We start from the raw sequence: 22,652 nt of genomic DNA on the forward strand, positions 1-22,652 counted from the left end.
TACTGACCCAGCCACTGGTCATTGTCTATACCAGTTCACATCAAAGCAGGCGCGCTTTGTCAGGTTTCGACTCGAATATCCATTTTGCATTTCATGTACAGTATCGAAAGTGACTGCATCATTCGAGCTTTTTCTCAGCTGCTGCTTTCTTCTCCCCCACAGTGTTTCTGCTCATACGGACATCATTTGGGATCGTCGTCTTGACAAGGCGGTTGGAAAAAAAAAATCGTTAAATATATTTTTCCACAATGTTTGGAAAAGGGGCTGCAGTAGGATAATATAACTGCACTGTTTGGTTACAAACATGGGTACCTTTTTTCTCTTTCGAACGTAACCAGGGCAAAGTATGTTTTAAAAATCCAAGCAAAGCTTAAATAGTAATAGGTCATTCAATGTCAAAAAGCATAAAAAAGATGAGCAAAAATCTTCACAGGCTGCTGCTTGCTGTTGCCTTTAATTATATTAATTAAACTTTGAAATTCTCATGCAAAGAGAGTTGCTGGCTTGTGACACAGTAAAGCCCTTGGAGATTTAAAGAATGGGGATATACCAGCCTATACAACCTTGGGTTGTAACAATGCTGCTCTATTTTATCTTATTTATTTGTTTAATAGAAGTACACAGATCAATGAATATGCTTTAATAGGGTGACACGTTATGAGCTACTGAACACAGGATTACAGCAATGGCAAAGCACCAGCCACTATGTCAGGCCTCAGAGCACCAATGTCTCAATTTCTACAGAGGATCTTTGGTTATAGGCTGTACTGCTGAAAGATAACGCTCTATTAATTTCCTTTCCCGGCACATAATGAAAGAAAGGTGTCTTCAAAAACTAAAGGGCAAAGTCTAGCTGATTCCCATACCTTGGGGCATCCTGTCTACATTTTGTCATGCGTGTGCACTTTTCAGTGAAAAATGACAAGATTTTCAGTCAGACAACTCCCGTAAGGCATTGTAAAGTGGTGAAGTTGGAAAGATCTTGTGATGTGACATCGCTGAAAGGCAATGAACTTATGCACCGGGTAGGCCTGGTGGGATTGCTGCTCCGCCTGTGGCTAATAGGTTCTATTTTGACAATACACTCTGTCTATAAAATGTGATTACCCAAAACAGCATATAACAGTCAGACTACATTCAGACTGGAAAAAAACGTTCAAAGTGACTTCAAGCGCCAAGAATCAATGGATTTTTTTTTGGGAGGGGATGGCTAATGTTTACTTTGTGCCATTGCTGTCGTGCCATTACTCTGGGCCAGTGGTTAGGAGAGAAGCAGCTCATCTGTCAAGTTATCGCTGTACAGTTCTTGGTAGATTGAAGGGAAATCTGCATTGCTCTTGCTGCAGTTTTGTGACAAGTTAGCAAAATGCACCATGAAGATGGCGTTTCTTCCCCCCATCTTTTTTTATAGAAGGTTATTGATGTCCATTGGAAGTTGAGAATCCTTTGCCATTCCTCAGTAGGTAGTACAGAAAATAAAGCAGCTCTAGCTTCATCATTTCTACTGTGCCTGGACTCGGTTGAAGTTTATACAGCGGCCCTGAAAAGCAAAGGAAAAATAACGGCAATTATCCAAAGAAACAATTTGGTGTGAATATATAATTTAACTGCTATTAACTTACAGTAGAAATAAGAATAGTTAGCAACCTTTAAATGTGCTAATAGCCTTAATTTTTCCTCACCTTTTACCCTTTATATTCAGTTGTAATAAATAATTCAGGCACAGGAAGCAATATCATTAACATTGTTTCACAATATAGACTGAACTCCCATTAGCTAATGTTACTTGTTGTTGGGTTTGATTGAGTTGCCATTACTTTACATGGAACTGGAGCTTCCTGAAGTTAAAAATAACGATACCATCATGACCTGGGTTGTAACCTGTCACTTTTGCTGAATGCTACATTTGACATTCCATTCTGTATCTCCACACAATACAAGTAAACACAAAACGGTAGAAAGTAATAGATACACAACAGTAGTGAAAGGGACTTTGTGAAGGCTGAGTAACACACTTCATGCTTTAGATACAGTCTAGGCTGGGCTGAAAGTCTCACCTGATGGCTCCAAGGATCCAAAATGGCGAGTCTCAGTCCAGATCCTACTGGATATGCATTCACAACATTAAGACTGTGGTGTGCATCAACCAAACTTAAAGCTTCAATTAGAGAGACTACAGGAAATGTGAGCAAGGAAACATTTGAACATACTATAGTGAAGCAGAAGGGGGTGCTCTTTTTAATGTCTGGACATTTTGGAATGGGCAGAAGGAACTTACCTATGAATCTGAACCATGATACAACCAATCAGAAGGATTTAATACCAACACTAAATCCAAAAATGTAAGAAAATGTCTGTGCATCTTTAAATGCAAAATGCATTATTTAACAAAGTAGTTTTTGGTTTTATTCAGGGGTTTTCAGGCCAGAACGTGGGCTCCCTTGCTTTCTTGGCGGGCGGGTGGGTCATGATTCATGACTTGCCTGTGCCACTTGAAATCAAGGTGGACATGACTCAATTTTCATCTACCCACCTCATTTTACTGATAGCAATGTTGGGCCGAGCAGCTCCACGCTGTTCCTTTGCTTCTCCGGCTGCTTGCAGTCTCTGTGCACAGCAGAGCTCCTGGCAGCGTTGTTTGCTAATCATGTGGTCCAGTCAGTCTGCTCTTCCTAAAGGCAGACTAAATCTTAAAGGGAAGCTACACAAAAATAGTACTGCCACAGAAATTATTGCAAAGTGAACACAGGGGCGGGCAGGCGGTTCCAGAGTGATGGATGTGGCACTGCAAGCATTAGTGGTAGAGGGAGGCAGAAGGAAGGAGGCCATGTTCTGTAGGGTAAGGGGGGGGGGGGGGGGGGGGCGGAGAGAGGGTGGGGGTGATGGTGCTAGGAGATCCTCATGGACCACCCTCATAAACAACCAGGTGGCCAGGGAGGGCAACTCCCAGAGTCTGGTCCTGAGTCCTTGGCCACAATGCCAAAACAAGTCCAATGGCTTCGTGAAGTGATCAAAGTCAGTGAATGCATCATCACATGACATCTCCTACCCACTATACCACCAGTCCCTCACACTGTGCAATGCACCACACCCCCCATCACTCACCCAGCAGCACTTTCTGGCACTCGGAACTTATGCCTAGCATCAGGGTACTCCATTTCACCCTTACATACCTACCAATACTCCCAGCCTCACACCCATCTCTCATTGTCTCCACATACCTCCAGCTATTTAACTGTGGCAGGCACAGAGGTGGTGGCATAGTGGTATTGTCACTAGATTGCTAATCCAGAGGGTCAGGGTAATGCTCTGGGTTCAAATCCCACCACGCATAGTGGAATTTGAATTCGATAAATATCTGGAATGAAACCATTGTCAATTGCCATAAAAACCTACTTCGTTCACTAATGCCCTTTAGGGAAGGAAATCTGCTGTCCTTACCTGGTCTCCCTACATGTGACTCCAGGTTGACTCTTTAAAAATGCCCTCTGGACAAGGACAATTAGGGATGGGCAATAAATGCTGGCCTAGCCAGTGATGCCCACACCCCATGAATGAATTTTTAAAAATCATCCAACCACAAATGGCATTCTGCCTCTCTTGCAGGACAAGGTGACACACAATAGAAGGGAGCAGAGCAGAACCAGCAAGAACATCTGCATTTCCTGAGCCCTATAGAGGTATCATGGGACAAGCAATGGGTGTCACCTAGAACATTGGCAATGGCTAAATTTTCCTGCCTATGCCCCTTCTCAACTCCAGCTCACCTTCATCCTGCTATTTGTCATAATAAGCATGTTGCTAAGCTGTGACCACAGGCCCCTTATTTGACACCCCAGCCACTAACCTTCCCCTTCTAAGTTCTTCCTATCAGACACCCCATTGCCTCTCCAGCCACAGGAGGAAGAAGGGCAAACAGGAAGCACTGATGAAGAAACCCTGTCACCTGACCTGATACTCACAGCCTCCAGCTTAGGTATTGTAACTGCACACATCTTGGAGGCAAGTAGGGAATTGAGGTCACCATGTGTTGAATCATATGGCACGAGTGGTCTGCAGCCGGGCCAGGGTAAAAAGATAGTTTGTGCATCAACTCAGTGGAGGGCAAGGTGGCAAATGGGTACTACTATTTGAATGTATTAAATAAATTTAAATGGACAGCAATTGCAGGACTCTGAGGAACAGAGGGGTTTGGGTGTCCTGGTACATGAATCGCAAAAAGTTAATATGCAGGTGCAGGAAGGGATTAGGAAGCAAATGGAATTTTGGCGTTTATTGCAAGGAATATAAAAGACCACATCTGGAATAGTGTGTGCAGTTTTGGTCTCCTTATTTGAAAAAAGATATAACTGCATTAGAAGCAGTTCAGAGAAGGTTGATTCAGACTCATTCCTGGCATGAAGAGCTTATCTTATGAAGAAAGGTTGAACAGGTTTGGCCTATGCCCAGTGGAGTCTAGAATGAGAGGTGATCGTTGAAACACAAAAGGTCCTGAGGGGGCGTGATAGGGCAGATACCGGGAGGATGTTTCCTCTTGTGGGGGAGACTAGAACTAGGGGACACGGTTTGAGAATAAGAGGTCTCCTTTTTAAGACGGAGATGAGGGGAATATTTTTCTCTCAGAGGGTTGTTAGTAAGTGAAACTTTTTTTCCCAGAGAGCAGTGGAGGCTGGATCATTGAATGTATTCAAGGCTGAGTTCAATTTTTGATAAACAAGGGAGTCAGGGTTATGGGGGGTAGGCAGGAGAGTGGAGTTGAGACACAGACAGTTCAGCCATGATCTTATCAAATGGTGGAGCAGGCTCACAGGGCCGAATGGCCTACTCCTAAGTCCTATGTTCCTACTACTGCAGAGAACTTAGAAGAGTACCTTGACGGCTGTGCTGATGGGTTTGCACACCAAGATGCCAGATGCATTGGCTTGCCTGCCAGACTGTCTCCTGTTGCTGTCAAGGAGCATGGAGGACTCCAGCTCCACTCTGGCAGAGGGTATGGAGCAGCGCTTGACCTCGCCACAGACTCTGCTCCATCTCCCCATTGTTCTGCAGACCCAGAGGCATTTCCGCGGCTGCCGTCCTACCTGTTGCAGCCTTTGTGTGAGCTCTTATACCCGTCGCTACCCCTACCCCATGAGGATCTGGCAACATTATCTAGCAAATTCAGGAACTTGTCACAACACCTCCAAAAACACTCCAGAATACTTCCACGTTCTTGCAATAGAAAAAGGTAAAAAAAACTTGCAATTAAGGTGCCTGGACACCTTAAAACAGAGCTCACATTGCTGCTTCATGCTGGGTTTTACTTGTATGGTCAACAAATTTGTTGCCCAAATTTGGAACAGTGGCATCACAGCCAGTTGGACTGTCTGCCATCAGGATAATGCTGAATTAACATCTTCTGGTGCATTCAGGAGATAGACCTGCCCTTATGCCCTTATCCTCAAAGAATGGAATACGGGCTGCATAGGGGACAGCTAGTGGCACAGGCCACGCATGAAAAGTGATGCCAGGCCTCCATGGTCACATTACAAGTGGAACTATGCAAACCAAATATGTGCCCTTAATGTTTTACATTTGACTTCAATATATTTTAAATAAGCATTCTAGCTTTGAAATGTAAGAAGGTGTGAATTATTCCTATACAGATTTAACATGGACCTGTGAATCTATTTATAGTAGATATAAGTGGTCCCTTAACGGACATACCTCGAAATGAGGTCCATGAGTTAAATGCATAGTAACCATTTTCTGAACATTACAAATACATCTCGTCCATGCACTCCTTCACAAATTCAGGAGCTCCAATGAATAAGGGACCTCTGCCGAAAGAGTACGCACATTATAAATATGTTTCATATTCTTAGCTGCTGCAGCAGGTACAATATTTGATAGTGGGCTTTTCTATTTATTCATAGGCAGACATATGCACAAATAACTTGCTAATTACTGCTGTAGAAATATGTATCCTACAGTCTCCACCTTTACTGCCTTAACCTTTCCTCTAAAATAGTAATCAATTACATGCATGAAAACCAACTAGATTGGGAACTTGGGAAATATTTAAAACCAAACTCAGCAAGTGAAACAAAATTCTCCTGAACAGGACAGGCAGATTATTTTTCTACATGTGCAACCTCAATGGAGTTAAGGCACATGGAGGGTAAATGTTTATCTTCACCATATCCATGGGCAACTATTGGAGCAGTTTGCCTGTCTATTATGGAACCTGTCTGGAATACAGCAGGTTCTATAATGGTAGGTTACTGCCCATGGCAGTCAAGCAATACCAAAAACACAAGCTATAAAGCATTATCACTGAAAGCAATAATACTGAAACAACTATTAAAGAAAAGACTTGCATTTATACGCTTTCACGATCACAGGATATCGGAAAGTGCTTTACAGCCAATATTTTTTTCTTAAGTCCAGTCACTGTTGTGCACCAGCCAACTACTACACGACAAATAGAACTGTTCTCCTCATGCTGACCACTTTCATCAAGTTATTGTAGATATTAGAACAATAACCCCTGACCTTTTTAAGTTTCATAGCAATAAAACTGGTGCACCATTTCCCAAGACTACAATGTAAAACATGCTGAATGAGATCATTTGGCACTGACCTTGGTTGTCAGCTGAAGGGAAACAAATGGGAACCTATAACAGGTACAGCACATTTCTTCTACAAAGAGTAATGCCCAGCATGGATTGGTCAACGTCATTTAGGCCCCCTCTGAAGTTCGTGGGTGTAATTTATTCCCCATTACAATATCTATTAAGGAGGCAAGTCATTGTAGCTTTTGACTTAGCAGTGCAGTACCCTTTAAGTCCCATATGAGGTTGGCCGAAAAAGCACAGGAATCAAACAAAGTAATCATCCTTAATTGCCAAGAATTAAGGGGCCTGTTTATCTAATCAACTGGTGGCCAGTTAGCTCTGATGGTTGGAGCATGGTGCTAATAACACCAAGGTTGTGGGTTTGATCCCCGTGCTGGTCATGAGCATTGCCCGTGTTGAAGCAGGCTTGCTGCTGGCTACGTTCTATTGCAATCCCCATACAAATGCACTGCCACAATAGAGGCACCTGTCGCAGTGCATGGCTTTGGAAAAAAACAACTCATCAAGTAGCACTGATAATTATCATACCTTCACAGCATACCAATCTTTTCAAAAGGATAGAATTAAGGGAAAAATTTTCCCCCGTTGGGGGAGGAAGAGTGGGAGCGGGTGCGAGCGGGCGGGCTCCTGATCAGCAGCTCCGGTCAGGGGTGCGCCAACATTTTACATGCACCCCCAGCGTGGCGTCCGCCAGGAAGTGCTATACGCTCCCTGTGCGGGCAGGGGGGGTTCCCTCAGCTGGGAGTGCGCTCTTTCGCGCATGCATGTGAAAGAGCGCAAGATCTCCCTGAGGCAAAGTGCTGCCTCAGGGAGATCAGCTCCATTTTGAAATTTTTAATAAAGGAGTTTAAAAAGTTTCCCTGCCATGTCCCCTCGTCACATGAGTTGGGACACGTCCATTACTTTTATTGTAACCTTTCATTAAAATTTTAAAACCCTCATGAAACCTCATCCCGCCAATGGATGAGGTTTAATGCTTTTTCACAAACCCGCCTGGGCTCCTGGCCTGCCCACCAACTTTAAGGTTGGACAGGCAGGTCCATTAATAAGCTGAATTTGTTTCTTAATGGCCTTAATAAGCCGTTGACAGGTCACCCCGCGTCATTTTAAGCGCCAGCGCGTGGGCATTGCGTCCCTGCATGCCAACGGAAAAATTTTGCCCTAAGTGAAGGCCCAAGTTTCATGATTCAAATACTGAGCAAGCTACAGACCAAAACATGATAGCTGAAAATTACATCCCGGTAAATACTAGTTGTATTCATTATAAATGTGTTTATGATTTTGCTACACGCCATGCACTGACAAAATCTTTCAACTGGGGAAGATAGAATAACATTGTCATGAACAGAATTTGATGCCATGTACAGGAGCCAGCAAAATTCCTAGGGGCAGAATTTTACATCCTGCGGGTGGGCGTGCGCCCGACCTGATCGGGCATAAAATAGCGGGCGTGATGTCGGGTGAGCATCCTGACATCATTGCACACTCGCGCAATATTTCGGTCGGTGGGCACATGCGAGAGTCAGCAGTGCGCCGGCCGACAATTAAGAGGCCTATTAAGGTCATTAAAGTATTAATTAACGGGGATTTTTCGCTGCCCGTCCAACCTTACAGTTGGCCAGGCGGCCTTTGCATTTTTGAGGAAATCCCATCCATGGGCGGGATGAGGTTTCCGACATTAATAAAAAAATAAATAAAAATGTTTTGACATAATTATTATTATGTTTCTGTTCATGTGAGTGAGTCCTATGTGGGGAAGTTTTTCTGAATTTCATCACCTTTATTTTTGACTTTAAAATCCTTCAGCTCCCTGAGGCACCTCTCTGCCTTCAGGGAACTTTCAGTTTCCGTTCCCCCGCGCATGCGCAGACTCTTGTGCTTGCCCTCCTCCCGCCCTCACCCTGGCACTGCTGAGCTTCTCAGCGCGCCTTTCACACTGGCAGGCCGCTAATTGGCCAGCTAGCGTGAAATCATGGTTGGGGCCCATTGTGGGTGGCGGACCGTTTCCCGGCTGCACCCACCTGGCGACCCGAAAATCCTGCCCCTAGATATTACGTGAAAGAGACTGAGAGTTTAGGCCACATGAGGTCAGACAACTTATTGCATGAAGGACAGTTCTTCATTCCACAGTAATTCCAAGCACTACCAAGCATAGACACCAGTTTCTTTCTTTTGCCTCTTCAGTACATCTCTGGAACAGTAATTTCTGTCCTAGAGATGGAGTATGTAAATCAGGGGGCAATCCATCCCTCAGAATGCTTGTTAACTCACCAACTTAACATATTGTTGAGAAATTCCTCCTCACATAGACCAGTAATGCTAGCATTTGGCAAAGCTTTCAATTTTGACAGGGATTGTCCACCTGATGTACACTCCTCCTGATTTTTTTTTCCAATTATCTCATAATTTTAAATACATCTCCTGGAATCTCCTTCCTTCTTGGAGTAGGCCCCATTATATCAGATTGTATATTTCAAACGCAAGAGTCCTCAGAGGGACCATCTTGATCCAACTGCTGTTCCTAATTACACTCAAAGATCTGCCCTGCACGTAAGTGAAATTGAACACCATTATGTTAACTAATGATATCCAATTCAGCATATCCTATATTGTGGCGCTAATGAACACCATCATGGAGCAATGTGAACAATGTGTTCTGAAGAGGGATGACACCTCTCTCAGAATGCAGAGAAAACACAAACCATTAGCAATGTATGGTAGACACTGTCGTTGTTTACTCCCCAATCTCAGATCCTGACAGGAGGACGAAGCAAAGATACATGAGTTAAAAAGTTCAAAAGTAGCGCACGAATATTACTATGAAGCTATAGTATGGAACATGCATAAACATGAGGGAATATTGAAATTACAAATAATATCGACAAAAAAATCACTGTGATGACATGGGAAAGAATTTGGGAAGAAGCGCAGGAGTGGGCGCGGGTAGGCACGCCTCCAATTGGCGTCCCGATCAGGGACGTGCTGCCATTTTTAAGTGGATGGGTCAATTAAGGCTCGCTCAATGTGGCATCCGCCAGGAAGCGCTATGCACTCCCTGTGTGGGCGGGGGGGATTCCCTCAGCCGGGAGTGTGCTCTTTCACACATGGGCGTGAAAGAGCGCACTGATCTCCCTGAGGCTGAATGCAGCCTCAGGGAGATAGGCTCAGAATTAAAACTTTGAAGTTAAATGTTGAAATAATTTCTCTTACATGTCCCTTCATGTGACACTGTCACAAGAGTTAGGACATGTCCATCACTTTAACTCAAACATTTATTACATTTTTAAAAACCCTCATGAAACCTCATCCCGTCCATGGATGAGGTTTCATGCTTTTTCTGAAGCCCACCGGGGCTCCCGGCCTGCTTGCCAACCTTAAGGTTGGATGGGCGGGTCCATTAATTATCTCAATTACTTTTTAAATGGCCTCAATAGGCCATTGACAGGTCAGCAGGTGCACAGCTGATTTGGCTGCGCCCCCGCCAACCTGAAAATTGAAATGACGTGGGATGACGTCGGGAGTTCCGCCCGCATCACTTTACGTGTCGGCGAGCAGGCCCCAACCCCGCTTGCTGACCTAAAGATCCTGCCCATGGAGAAACATTAATAGCTAATAGTAGGAAAGATATTAGATGTGAAAATACCATGGTTACGCAAATTACGCATGCTATAAGAGAATGAATGTAGAGTTGGAAAGAATTTCCAACAGACAAATCACTTTCTAAAATCTTGCCACTCTTATGTTTAAAGGAAAATCTCATACATAACATACGCACAGAGTAACGCAACAGGTTGATGAATGAACAACTGCAACTTTCACATGCGCTGGACAATACAAAAAACTCATATCCACTGTATATATAAGTCAATCTACAACACAAGAATATTAAAGATATAGAAGCAACTCACCTAGAAACCTCATTTAGTACAGAGCAGAGGGTCAGTATGTTATGTGGAATGGGGATAGAGTCTTGGTGGCTCTGGTTTTAAATGTAAGTTGCTAGAGCACCAAGATCATATTCAGCACTTATTTACATTCCTGGACATGATATTAGGAGATGGACTGGAGACTATAGAGGAGCTCTACACTCAGGCCTGAATTTTCACAATGATGGAAACAGTCTCCAGCTTCACCAAAATGGCCCCGGAGCCCTGATTCCAGGAGTACTGCCTCCGAACCCAGCACCCACCATTTTCACTGGGGGTGGAGGAATGGATGAGAGTTGCAGTTTTCACATCCGTGGTTCATGGAGGCAGCTGCACATGTAAAGATGCAGCTGTCTTCACACAGATCCAATTTTCATACTGGGGTGCCCAAAACACGACAAGTGGGCTTCACACTTTGCAAGAGAAGGCCTAAACTTACCGGGGTTCTTTGGAAAAGTAGGGTACCCTTTTGGATAGGTCCAGATGCACCTTTGAGAGAGATCAATTACCTTTGGGATAGTTAAAATTAGACATGAATGTGTGTAAAAAGTGAATAAACTCAATGGAACTGTCAAGCTGTCAAGGCATTTAAATCCCTTTGGAACTGTTAAGCTGTCAAGGCATTTGAATCGCACGTAATTGTGGTTTTAAAAAAATCAGTGCTTGCAATTTCACTCTGTCTGTAGACATAAGCCTCAGGGTTATCATTATAGGATTTGTGCTGCGTGACTTATTCCACAGCCTATCAGTATTAGAGTGGAGTGCCTGGCAGTTCACAGTTTGATTAACAGCTCCAAGTGGTCATAAAGTCTTTATTGTGGGTTTATAAATACAAATGTTTGTTGGGCTATGAATACAAATACTTGTTTTTATAAGGAATTAGGGAGTTTAAGGAATTTAAATATAGTGAATGGATTTTTATCAATCAGATTTTTAAAAAATATTGAAGTCAATAATAGATACTTTGAACTTCATTTTATTTCATCTCAGCCTGGGTCCTGAGGTTGGCTGATGATGGATACTAGGTGAGTTGGCATAAAGGGTGAAATGGCAAAGGGTGAGGATGGGAGGCATGGTTTGGCATGATTGGCACTAAGTTGGTATAGGAGCTACAAAGGGCAGTGGGGTTGGGTACAGAGGCATAAGTTGACATAGGGGGTGTAAGAAGCCATGGGGGTGAGTAGAGAGGTGCTATATGGGGGGGTGGGGGTGTGATGGGGTGTGAGGGGTGAGGGCTAGAGGTTTTTTTTTCTTGTTTTTTTATATAGCTGGGACAAAGTGCCGAAGCACCAAGGCCGGCCTTTCAGACAGACCGCCTCTCCAGCCAGCAGGCCCTGTTGCTGCCTCTGGACCGTTTCTGAGGTCAGTGGGCCTGGCTCTCGTTAAAAGTCACCCTCCCCTACCTCCACGCCCCCAACGTAAATCAGGCCATCCGGGGCACTTTCTCCCCCCGACACAGGAGTGAAAATTCGGGCCTCAGATACACACTGTATTTGCTACCCGAGTGATGTTTATTACTCACACTGCAGTTCCATACTGAGTATGTGGACACATTAGTGGCACATGTACTGGACAGCCACTTAGGCATGGTGGAGGGATCACTTATGAAAGTTCCCAATGCTGTTATGAATTTTTGATTTAAAACTCCACAACACAGTCATAACCAGCTTCAAGCATGGGTGTGGTAGCATAACAGCTGTTTATGATACTGGGATGGCAAACCTCCTTTTGGCTAAACCCATTAAAACAAGTTGAGAATTTGACCATTTAAACCACTCAGTTGTTGTAAAAAAAAAAGCCAAGTGTCTGACAGCACTACTCATGCTTGTCATTGGAAGCTCAGACATTGGGAGGGAAGGATCGGAAATTCAGTGAGGCTCCAAAATTTTAAAGGCATCCTGCACCTCTGAAATGGGAGGCTCTGTTGCAAAATGTTGAGTGACAGCGCTGTTGCGCGCTGAACAATATCTGTGACTGGAGTCCCCGGTTTCTCTGACAGTGTTGTTGAGGTCTTGATGAAGGACAGGACCAGAAGGAAAGAGTTATTATTCCTCGCAGATGGACATAGGGTGTGTTGCCTGACAGTCCAACTATGGAAAAAGATAGCAGAGCACATGAAATCCAAGAGGCTTACATCACATGCCTGGCAGTAATGTAAAAAGAAATTCAATGACTTGACTATAGCTGCAAAGGCAAGACTCCCATTAAGAGCTTTATTACAAGTAGTCAGGCTCTGACCTAACGGTCTCTATGAAAGAGAGTAGAAATTGAGGGCTGGTGCAGGCTGAAGGCATCATAGTAACTGCCAATCTGCATATCAACTGCATGTTCAGGGAATAAAAGCCCTTCAGTGCAAGTATGTTCCAGTGTCTTGTGTTGGGCTGTATAAAACTGGTGATGCCCTGCTAGTGAGGGAAGGCTGCAACCCTGACCAAGCCCTGAGCCCTTTTTATAATCTCCCTGTTTTGTAGCCTCCATAGGAAAAAAGATGAACTTACTGACACTGGCGAACAGTGTGCTTGGCTCCTGCTTGCTGCAGGCATGCACAGTAGATGGATTCTTTCTGGTTGTGCCTCCACTTTCCATCTAAAAGACACTCCAATCACTACAACCAGAGAGTCAACCAGAGGTTTAACAGAAGCCAATAGTCAAAATTTTCACTGTAGACTCAGCTTGATACTCTCTGGAAAATTTAATAGCAGTAGAGCAGCCAGCAGCAGCAGTACACTAATTTGCTTATTTTGATTGCTAATGATTCACTGGTGAACCCCTGTATGCAACATTAGAAATAATACCCTGTCAACTGTTCCTGCCCATGGTATGCTGGTCTATTGTAGAGCTGGTGACTATCATGCTAATGTTGTTCAAAATGATATTTGAATCCTGAAACAAGAACTGGACACTTATTTACATATATTAAATAGGTGTCCAGTGATCTCAGGCAGGTGTGCAGGATACCTAATAAGAGGCCTGATTGTCTTGGAAGTCCTTCTGGCACATATGGAGACAATAGTCCAATTTTCAGGGTCCTAATGCCCATATATCCACCATTAAAGAGGTGGGCACCTATTGAAAATTCTCCTCTTTCTGTCCCCTCCCAAAGCCCTAGCAAGTTATTCAATTGAAGAGAAGGATCGTTTAAGGCCCTTGTTAGAACAACTGGGCTGGACAATTAATGCAAGCTCAGGAATAAATCCCAGGAATAAATTTTTAAAAACCCATTTTGACAATATTTACAGGCAACTGTAAATCAATCAAGGATGGATAACGAAACCTCAAGCCTGTTCACTGTTCTGCATTGACACAGATTGGTGAAGAAATGTCATGGCTAAACAGCCACTGCTACTGTTTCAGCTAAGCAGCCAGTTAACAGCAATCACATGCACAACCATCACTGAAATGTTCATGACACAACGGGAAAATTGGACGGAACAGCACATTTACCCTGAAACTACTAAGCAGGCCTTGGAAAAGGTAGAACAGATTGTGACAAGAGCAGGGGGACAATTTTCTCCCCGTCAGAGAGGCTGAGCAGGAGCGGGCGTGGGTGGGCATGCAGCCGATCGCTGCCCGTGATTGGCTGCGCATCGCCATTTTATATGGGTGGGCCAATTAAGGACCGTCTAGCGTGACGCGTAGCCAAAAGTGCTCAGCGCTCCCTGTGCGAGTGGGGGGGTGGGGGAGTAGGCTGAGTCGGGGCCTACGATGCGTGAAAGAGCACAGAAATCTCCCTGAGGCACAGAGCTGCCTCAGGGAGTTTAATTTCATTGTGAAAAATTTAAATTAAAAAAAATTCAGTGTCACATGAGCTGGGACATGTCAATGAATTTTAATTTAAACATTTATTTGAGTTATAAATCCTTCATGAAACCTCATCTCGCCTGTGGATGAGGTTCCATGATAAACGCGAAGGCCGCCTGGGCTCTTCACCTGCCCTCCAACTTAAGGTTGGTCGGGCAGCTCCGTTAATTCTCTTAATTAGTTTTTAAATGGCCTTAATAGGCCTTTAACAGATCGGTGGGGGCGCAGCCGACTCGTGAGCACCTGTCGAACTGAAAACCGGAATGACACACGGTGACGTTGGTACGCACACCCGACGTCATTTTACATGCCGGCGAGCGGGGCCCACCCCGTACGCTGACCAGAAGATTCAGGCCCAGGATTTCTGCCCATCCACTGGTGATTCCTCTAACCTCCTCAGAATTCCTGGGGCAGGTTTTTCTGGTTAGTGAGCGGGGATATGTTGGGCGTGCATCCCGATGTCACCCCGTGTCATTTAGATATTCAGTTCGGTGGACGCGCAGCTGATTCGGCTGCACGCCCGCCAAACTGTCAATGGCCTGTCAAGGCCATTGAAAAACTAATTAACCTCGTTGACGAACCTGCCCGTCCAACCTTAAGATTGGCGGGCAGGCCAGGAGCCCAGGGGGGCCTCGGAAAAAGCATGAAACCTCATCCATGGGCGGGATGAGGTTTCATGAGGGCTTTTAAATTTTTAAGAAAGGTTTCAATAAAACTTATGGCCATGTCCCAACTCTTGTGACAGTGTCACATGAGGGGACATAACAGGGAAAAATTTTAAACATGTTTATTAAAAGTTTTAAATCGGAGCCGATCTCCCTGAGGCAGCACTAAGCCTCAGGGAGATCTCTGTGCTCTTTCGTGCGCATGCGTGAAAGAGTCCACTCCCGGCTGAGGGAATCCCCCCCTCCCTGCACAGTGAGCGCATAGCGCTTCCTGGTGGACGTCACGCTGGGCGGGCCTTAATTGGCCCACCCACGTAAAATGGCTGCGCCCCCCCCCCCCCCACCCCAGACAGGGGACGTCGATCGGAAGGGCGGCCACCAGTGCCCGCATTTCCCCCCCCCCACAACGGGGGGAAAATGTTGCCCCTGGAATTAGGCTATTTTAAATCAATTGAGTAGGCCCCCATACTGTTTATGGTGTAACTGGAGCTTCAAATTTCAAACAAATTTGAACATTTGTGGACCAGTGTATCATCAGCCCATACTGAAATTATGGAAATTTCCAACAAGAGACTAAAGGCTTTCTGCCATTCTGTCTGCCAGTATACTGGAAAACTGACCTCTCATTCCTTGGAGATTCAGGACTACCGTGCAAAAAATGAAGCACTTGCTGACCAAATGTCAAACAGACGCATATGCAACACGCAGGGCAAAACGCAACAGGGATAGCAAATCACCAGATGGCCTGCAGCAGTTCAAGAGTGCAGCTCACCATCATCTTCTCAAGTGCAATTCAGGATGGACAACAAATGTGTGCCTCACCAGCAATGCCTACGTTCCATGATAGAATAAAAAAAGAATAAAATTAATCCTCAGGTCTTCATTGAGGTGACGCATCTCAACCACAGCCTCTTTAGTGGCTGTACTCCTCTATTATCACTTCACCCTATTGCAGTAACCCATTGGTAGGTGTAACCCTGCTGTGGTTCATCATCTCCTTTATTCACTTCGTACTCACTCCAGCCTGTTTTACTACAACTAGCAAAAGGAGGAAAATATATCCCCATGTTGCTTTCCCAGATCATGTTCCTTGCCTTTGATCACAATTATGTCCATTTGCTTGGTCAGAAATCTCCTATGGTTTTAATTGCTTTGTTTGTTATCCGCAATTGTTTGCCTTTGTTATCCTAATACCAGGGGCAGAATCTTCTGGTTGACGTGCGGGTGGCGGAGTCCGCACGCCAGCGCTTAAAATGTCGTGTGCTGACGTTGCGCTAGTGTCCCGACGTCAACGTGCAGCATCGCAATACTTCGGTCGGAGCGCGCCGCTATACAGCGGGATGCGCGCCCGCCATTAATTAAAGGCCTTGTTAAGGCCCTTAACTTGCCAATCATCGACGATTTTGAGGGGCCCGTGCAAAATTCGGCTTGGCGCACGTGCCCAACGGGCAGGCGGGTAAGTGATTTTTTTTTTACAAACCTCATCCAGTGGCGGGATGAGGTTTGATAACGGTTTTAAAATCGTTTAATAAAGTTTTTGTTTATTTCATTAACATGTCCCATCTCGTGTGACATTTTCACATGAAGGGGGACATGCTAATGAATTTTTTATTGTTCTATTTTTTATATTTGCCAGCCTTTCAACGATCTCCCTGAGACAGCACTTTGCCTCAGGGAGATGTGTGCTCTTTCATGCGCATGCGCGGAAGAGCGCACTCTGACAATTGGGGAATCCCCACCCGCCCGCACAGGGAGCGCATAGCGCTTCCCGTTGGGTGGCCAGCTGGGCGGGCCTTAATTGGCCCGCCCACTTAAAATGGCGGTGGGGCCTGTTTTGGTGGTGGCAATCGGCTGCCCGCCCGCCGCCGAGCCGGTGGGGCCCGCCCGCCCATGAAGGGCAAAATTCTACCCCAGATCTGGAGTTAAATACACATCTGTTGATAGGCATCTGCAGCATGAACTCCTTAATAATAACACTTAGCCAGTTCACCTAGACTTTTCTTTTCACCCACATTTTTATTCCTAGTTTTGGAAGATGCTCAGAGCATCACTAAACAGGGATGATCAACGTGTTATAAAAACAGAAACCGTGGAAAGTACTCTGAAGGTCAGGCAACATCTGTGGAGAGGGAAACAGCGTTAATGTTTCAGGTCGATGACCTCTCATTAGTTCAATGCATTGGCGCTTTTTCCCAACATCCCAACACTTATCACGCGCATCTTCTTTTTTGGCTAAGATTTATACATTGGGAATTGTCAGACTCTTACTTCTGAATAGTTGCTTCCATAGAACCTACGTGGGCATAATCTCCTTTATTTACTTCATACTCACTCCAACCCGTTTTTCTATGATAAGCAAAAGAGGGAAAATCTATCCCCATGCCGTTCACAAAGGAATACAACTTCTTCCCTGAACAAATCAAATCTAATTAGCGTCATATCATTTTTTCATTGAGATTAAACTTTAGATTACCAACGTTTGTGACAGTATTCCAGGATGACTTAAAAATTCTACTGCAGGGGCTAAATTAAAAAGCAGAACCACAAAGGTAATAATCTCTGGATTACTACCTGAGTCAATAGCAAATTGGCGTAGGGTAAATAAGATCAGAGTGTTGAATTTGTGGCTCAAAGATTGGTGTGGGAGAAATGGGTTTCGATTTGGGGGGCGCTGGCACTAGTACTGGGGAAAGTGAGAGCTATACTGTTGGGATGGCCTTCACCTGAACTGCGTTGGGACCAGTGTGCTGGTGAGTATAACTAGGGCTGTTGAGTGGGCTTTAAACTTAATAGTTTTGGGGCGGGGGTCAGGGGGAGGCTCATGTTAGAGGAGATTTGGAAAGTTAAAGAGAAAGGACAAGGCAAGAGTGCAGGGTAGCGATGTCAATAATGATAACCAGAGTGTGACAGGAAGAGACAGAGCGTATAAACATAAGTGTGCGCCAGCAAAAAATTGTCAGAGTAGGGAAAAGTGGTATTAAACTGACAAAGGGGAGGAGAGTTTAGGGCCAGAATCTTCTGTTCAGCAAGCAGGGGTGGAACCCGCTTGCCGACGTGTAAAATGACTTGCGGTGACATCGGGCGTGCGTCCTGACGTCACCACGCGTCATTCAGACCCTTAGTTTGGCGTGCACACAGCAGAGTCGGCTGCGCGCCCGCTGAACTGTCAAAGGCCTTTTAAGGACATTTAGATTCCAATTAAGATCATTAAGTGAGCTGCCCGTCCAACCTGAAGGTCGGCGGGCAGGCGAAGAGCCCAGGCGGCCTTCACATTTATCATGAAACCTAATCCACAGGCGGGGTGAGGTTTCATGAAGGGTTTATTAATCAAATAATTTTTAAAATTAAAATTCATTGACATATCCCAGTTTATGTCACACTGTCACATGAGGGGACATGTCTGAATAATTTTTTTTCTCTCTAATAAAATTTTTTAAATTCAAACTAATCTCCCAGAGGCAGCTCTGTGAAAGAGCACAGGTTCCGACTCAGCCTACTCCCCCCGCCCGCACAGGGAGCGCTCAGCGCTCAGCGCTTCCGGGTGCACATCACGCTGGGCGGGCCTTAATTGGTCCGCCCACTCAAAATGGCTGCCAGCCCACCTGCGCCTGCTCCTGCCCAACCCCCCCCAACGGGGAGAAAATTCTCCCCCCAGGTGAAGGGTGATTTAGAAATCTAAAAACTAAAGTTGAGACAGTCGAAAAATATATCGGCGAGGATGAAGACAAGATGAATGGGACAGGAATGCACAGATAGTTTAACAGTAATAGTGTATCAGACAGTAGGGTTCATGCAGGGAATAGTAGTAAAAAAATAAAATTGAAGTAACTTTATCTGAGTGTATGGAGCATCCACAATAAGATGGGTGAATTAGTGGCACAAATAGAGGTAAATGGTTTAGATCCAATCACCATTATAAGGTGACCAAAGTAGGGAAATAAACATTCCAGGGTATGCAACATTTCAAAAAGACAGACAGAATGGAAAAGGAGGGGTAGCCCTGATAACAAAAGGATGACATAAGGATGTTTGTGAGAAAGGATCTTGACTCATAAAATCAGGAAATTAAATCAGTATGGGTGAAGGTTAGGAGTAGCAAGTGTCAGAAAATGCTGGCAGGAGTAATTTATAGGCCCCCCCAACAGTAATTATACCACTGGACGGAGCATTAAACAAGAATTTATTGGAGCTTGTAACAAGGTTAATATAATAGCTGTGGGAAACTTTAATCTTCACATAGACTGGGCCAATCGAATTGGCAAAGGGATCTGGAAGATGAGTTTGTAGAATGTTTGTGTGACATTTTCCTGGATTTACTGGGACACAGAGATCATAATACAAATGAATTCCACATCTAAACTTGAAAACAACATATTCCAATCACAAACAAGAATCTTAAACTTAACCAAAGCATAGGTTTGAGGGGAGAGCTGGCTAAGGCTGATTGGGTAAATAGACTAAAAGGTATATTGGTAAATAAGTAACGGGTAACGTTTAAGATTTAAACATTTAAACAGCACCCATTTAAAACAGAGATGAAGAGAATTGTTTTCTCTCAAAGGTAGCAATTCTTTGGAACTCTCTTCCTCAAAAGGCAGTGGAAGCAGAGTCTTTGAATATTTTTAAGACAGTGGTAGATAGATTCTTGATAAACAAGGGATGAAAGGTCATCGGGGGTAGGCTGGAGGTTACAGTCAGATCAGCCATGACCTTACTGAATGGCGGAGCAGGCTTGAGGGGCGAGTGGCCTACTCCTGCTCCTATTTCGTACATTCGCATTTAAAGAAATAATTTAAAATGTTCAACAAAAAATACATTCCACTTAAAAACTCAGTGAGAGAGATCCATCTGTGGCTTACTAAGGAGGTTAAGGATAGTATTAGATTACGAGTAGAGGCTTATAATGTTGCAAAATATCGTAGTAAGTTGGAGGATTGGGAGTGTTTTAGAAACAAGGGCCACCAAAAAGTTGACAAAAAGGGAAAAAATAGAACCAGAGAGTAAACCAGCCAGGAATATAAAAACATATTGTAAGAGCTTCTACAAGTATGTAAAAAGGAACTGAATAGCTAAAGTGAATGTTGATGCAAAGACAGAAGAAATTATCATGGAGAATGAGGAAATGGCAAAGACATTGAACACATATTTTGTGTCTGCCTCCACAGTAGAAGACACAAGTTACATACCAGAAATAAAGGATAACCTAGGGGTTAATAACAGTGAGGAAATTAAGGTAATATCAGCAGAGAAAAAGTACTGGACAAAATCTAAGGACTAAAACTCAATAAACCCCCAAGACCTGATGGCCTACATCCTAGCGTTCTAAAAGAAACAGTTGCAGAGATATTGGATGCACTGGCTATATTCCCTAGATTCTGGAATGACCCCAGTAGATTCAAATAAACATGTAACACTGTTATTCAAGAAAGGAAGGAGAGAAAAAAACAGTTAGCCTGATGTTAGTCACTGGGGGAAGTGCTGAAATCTATTAAGGAACTCTTAACAATGCACTTAGAAAAGCATGGCCTGGATTTTTCCTATGGCGGGCGGGCTGGATGGGAGCGAGCACGGAGCTAATCGCCGCCCATTTAATCGGCTGCGCACCACCATTTTACGCGGGTGGCCGGCAGGGCTCAGCGCTACCTGTGTGGGCAGGGGGAGGAGGGAGAGTCGGGGCCAATGCTCTTTAGCGCATGCGTCCATAAGAGCGCTTCAATCTCCCTGAGGCACAGAGCAGCCTCAGGGAGATTGAATGGTTATGAAAATAACTAAAGAATTGATTTAAAAATTTATTCAAACATGTTTGTAAAGGTGGTAAAATTTATTTACTTATTGTATAAAAGCTTCAGGAAACCTCACCCCGCCCGTGGATAAGGCTTCCTGAAAAACGCGAAGGCCACTTGGGGCTTTTTGCCTGCCCGCCAACCGTAAGGTTGGACAGGCACCGTTCTTAAGTACTTTAATTAGTTTCTTAATGGCCTTAATAGGCCCATAACATTTCGGCGGACGTGCAGCTAACTCCGGCACACGCCCACCAAACAAAATATCGCGATGATGTTGGGACGCATGCCCGACATCATCACGCCTTGGCATGTTGGGCCTGCTGCCCCTGCACACTGACCGAAAGATTCTGCCCCATGGTATGAATAAGTGAATGTGGGTTTGACAAATTTATTTGAGTCTTTTGAGGATATAACTAGTAGGTTAGGTAAAGAGGAACTTTCACTTCCAAAAAGCATTCAGTGAGGTGCCACACAAAAGGTTAATACACAAGCGCTCATGGAGTTGGGGGTATTATATTAGCATTGATAGAGGATTGGTTAGTAGACAGGAAGCAGGGAGTAGGGGTAAATGAGGCACCTACAAGTTGGCAGCCTGTTATTGGTGGAGTGCTGCAAGGATCATTGCTGGGCCTCAGCTATTTACAACTGAAATTAATGAAGAGATAGATTTAAGTATCTAAGTTTGCTGACGATACAAAGCTAGGTGCAATGCAAGCTGTGAGGAGGATGCAAGGAGGCTGCAAAAAGTTAGATGGAAGAATTTTTAGGTCAGCGGGCGGGCGTGATCGGCGGGTCCGGGATCGGCTGGGGAATGGATCGCCAACTGCAATTGGCCCCCGACCGCGATTTCACGCTGGCTGGCCAATTTACAGCCAGCCAACGTGAAGCGCATGCTGAAATGCCCAGCGTTGCTCGGACGGGGGCCAGAGGAGGGCGGGCACTGACATAAGCGCAGGCGCAGGCGAGCACTGAATGATAGTTCCCTGAAGGCAGAGAGCTGCCTCAGGGAGTTGAAGACCTGAAAGATAAAAAAATAAAGTTTTTAGGAGCTGAAAGAAGTGTCCATGCATCGTAATAAATCACCTGAAAATTTAGCTACTGAAAATGCTGTCCACAAAAATGAATTTATATTTTACTTCATCATGGAAACCTCATCCCTCCTGTGGATGAGGTTTGAAGAAAAATGCAAAATCCGCTTGGCCGATTTGCTTGTCTGCCAACCATAAGGTTGGACAGGCAACGTAAAATTAAAGACAATTGCAACTTTAATTACCTTAATTGGCCTCTTAATTGTCAGTTGGCGCGCTTCCGACTTTTGCATGCTGACCGAAATATAGCACAAGCGCGGGATGACATCGGGACGCTCGCCTGATACCATCTTGCAAAATTTTGCGTCCAATCAAGTTGGGTGCGCGCCCACCCACTGACCTAAAAATTCTGCCCACAGACAGGTTAAGTGAGTGGGCAATAAGGTGGCAGATAGAGTATAATATGGGGAAGTGTGAGGTTATTCACTTTGGTTGTAAGAATAGAAAAGCAGAACATTTTTAAAAACTTGTAAATGTTGATGGTCAGAGAAAATTAAACCGCAGGTACAGCAAACAATTACAAAAGCAACTGGTATGTTGGTCTTTATTTCAAGGGGAACAAAGAAGTCTTGCTACAATTTTAGTGAGACCACACCTAGAATAGTGTGTGTGGATTTGGCTTGCTTATTTAAGGAAGAATATACCACATCGGAGGCAGTACAGCGAAGGTTCACTAGATTGGTCCCTGGAATGAGAGGGTTGTCATATCTTGAGGGATTATCTCATTGAAACATTCAAGATTATGAAGGGGGTTGACCGGATAGATTCTAAG

The 22,652-nt window shown here is 44.5% G+C and overlaps 1 protein-coding gene across 1 annotated transcript in view; it reads right to left on the reverse strand.

Annotated features, from left to right (window-relative positions):
* Nucleotides 1-326: 326 nt before the first annotated feature.
* The window catches only part of antxr2a (ANTXR cell adhesion molecule 2a), a 303,824-nt gene continuing 281,498 nt past the window's right edge, over nucleotides 327-22,652 (reverse strand). The window contains exon 17 of the mRNA XM_078543719.1: nucleotides 327-1,540. Coding sequence (XP_078399845.1) covers nucleotides 1,502-1,540 — 39 coding nt within the window. The 3' untranslated portion in view covers nucleotides 327-1,501. The remainder of the gene's footprint in view (nucleotides 1,541-22,652) is intronic.

This window comes from Cetorhinus maximus, chromosome 1, assembly GCF_964194155.1.
Source record: "Cetorhinus maximus chromosome 1, sCetMax3.hap1.1, whole genome shotgun sequence".
Classification (NCBI taxonomy): domain Eukaryota; kingdom Metazoa; phylum Chordata; class Chondrichthyes; order Lamniformes; family Cetorhinidae; genus Cetorhinus; species Cetorhinus maximus.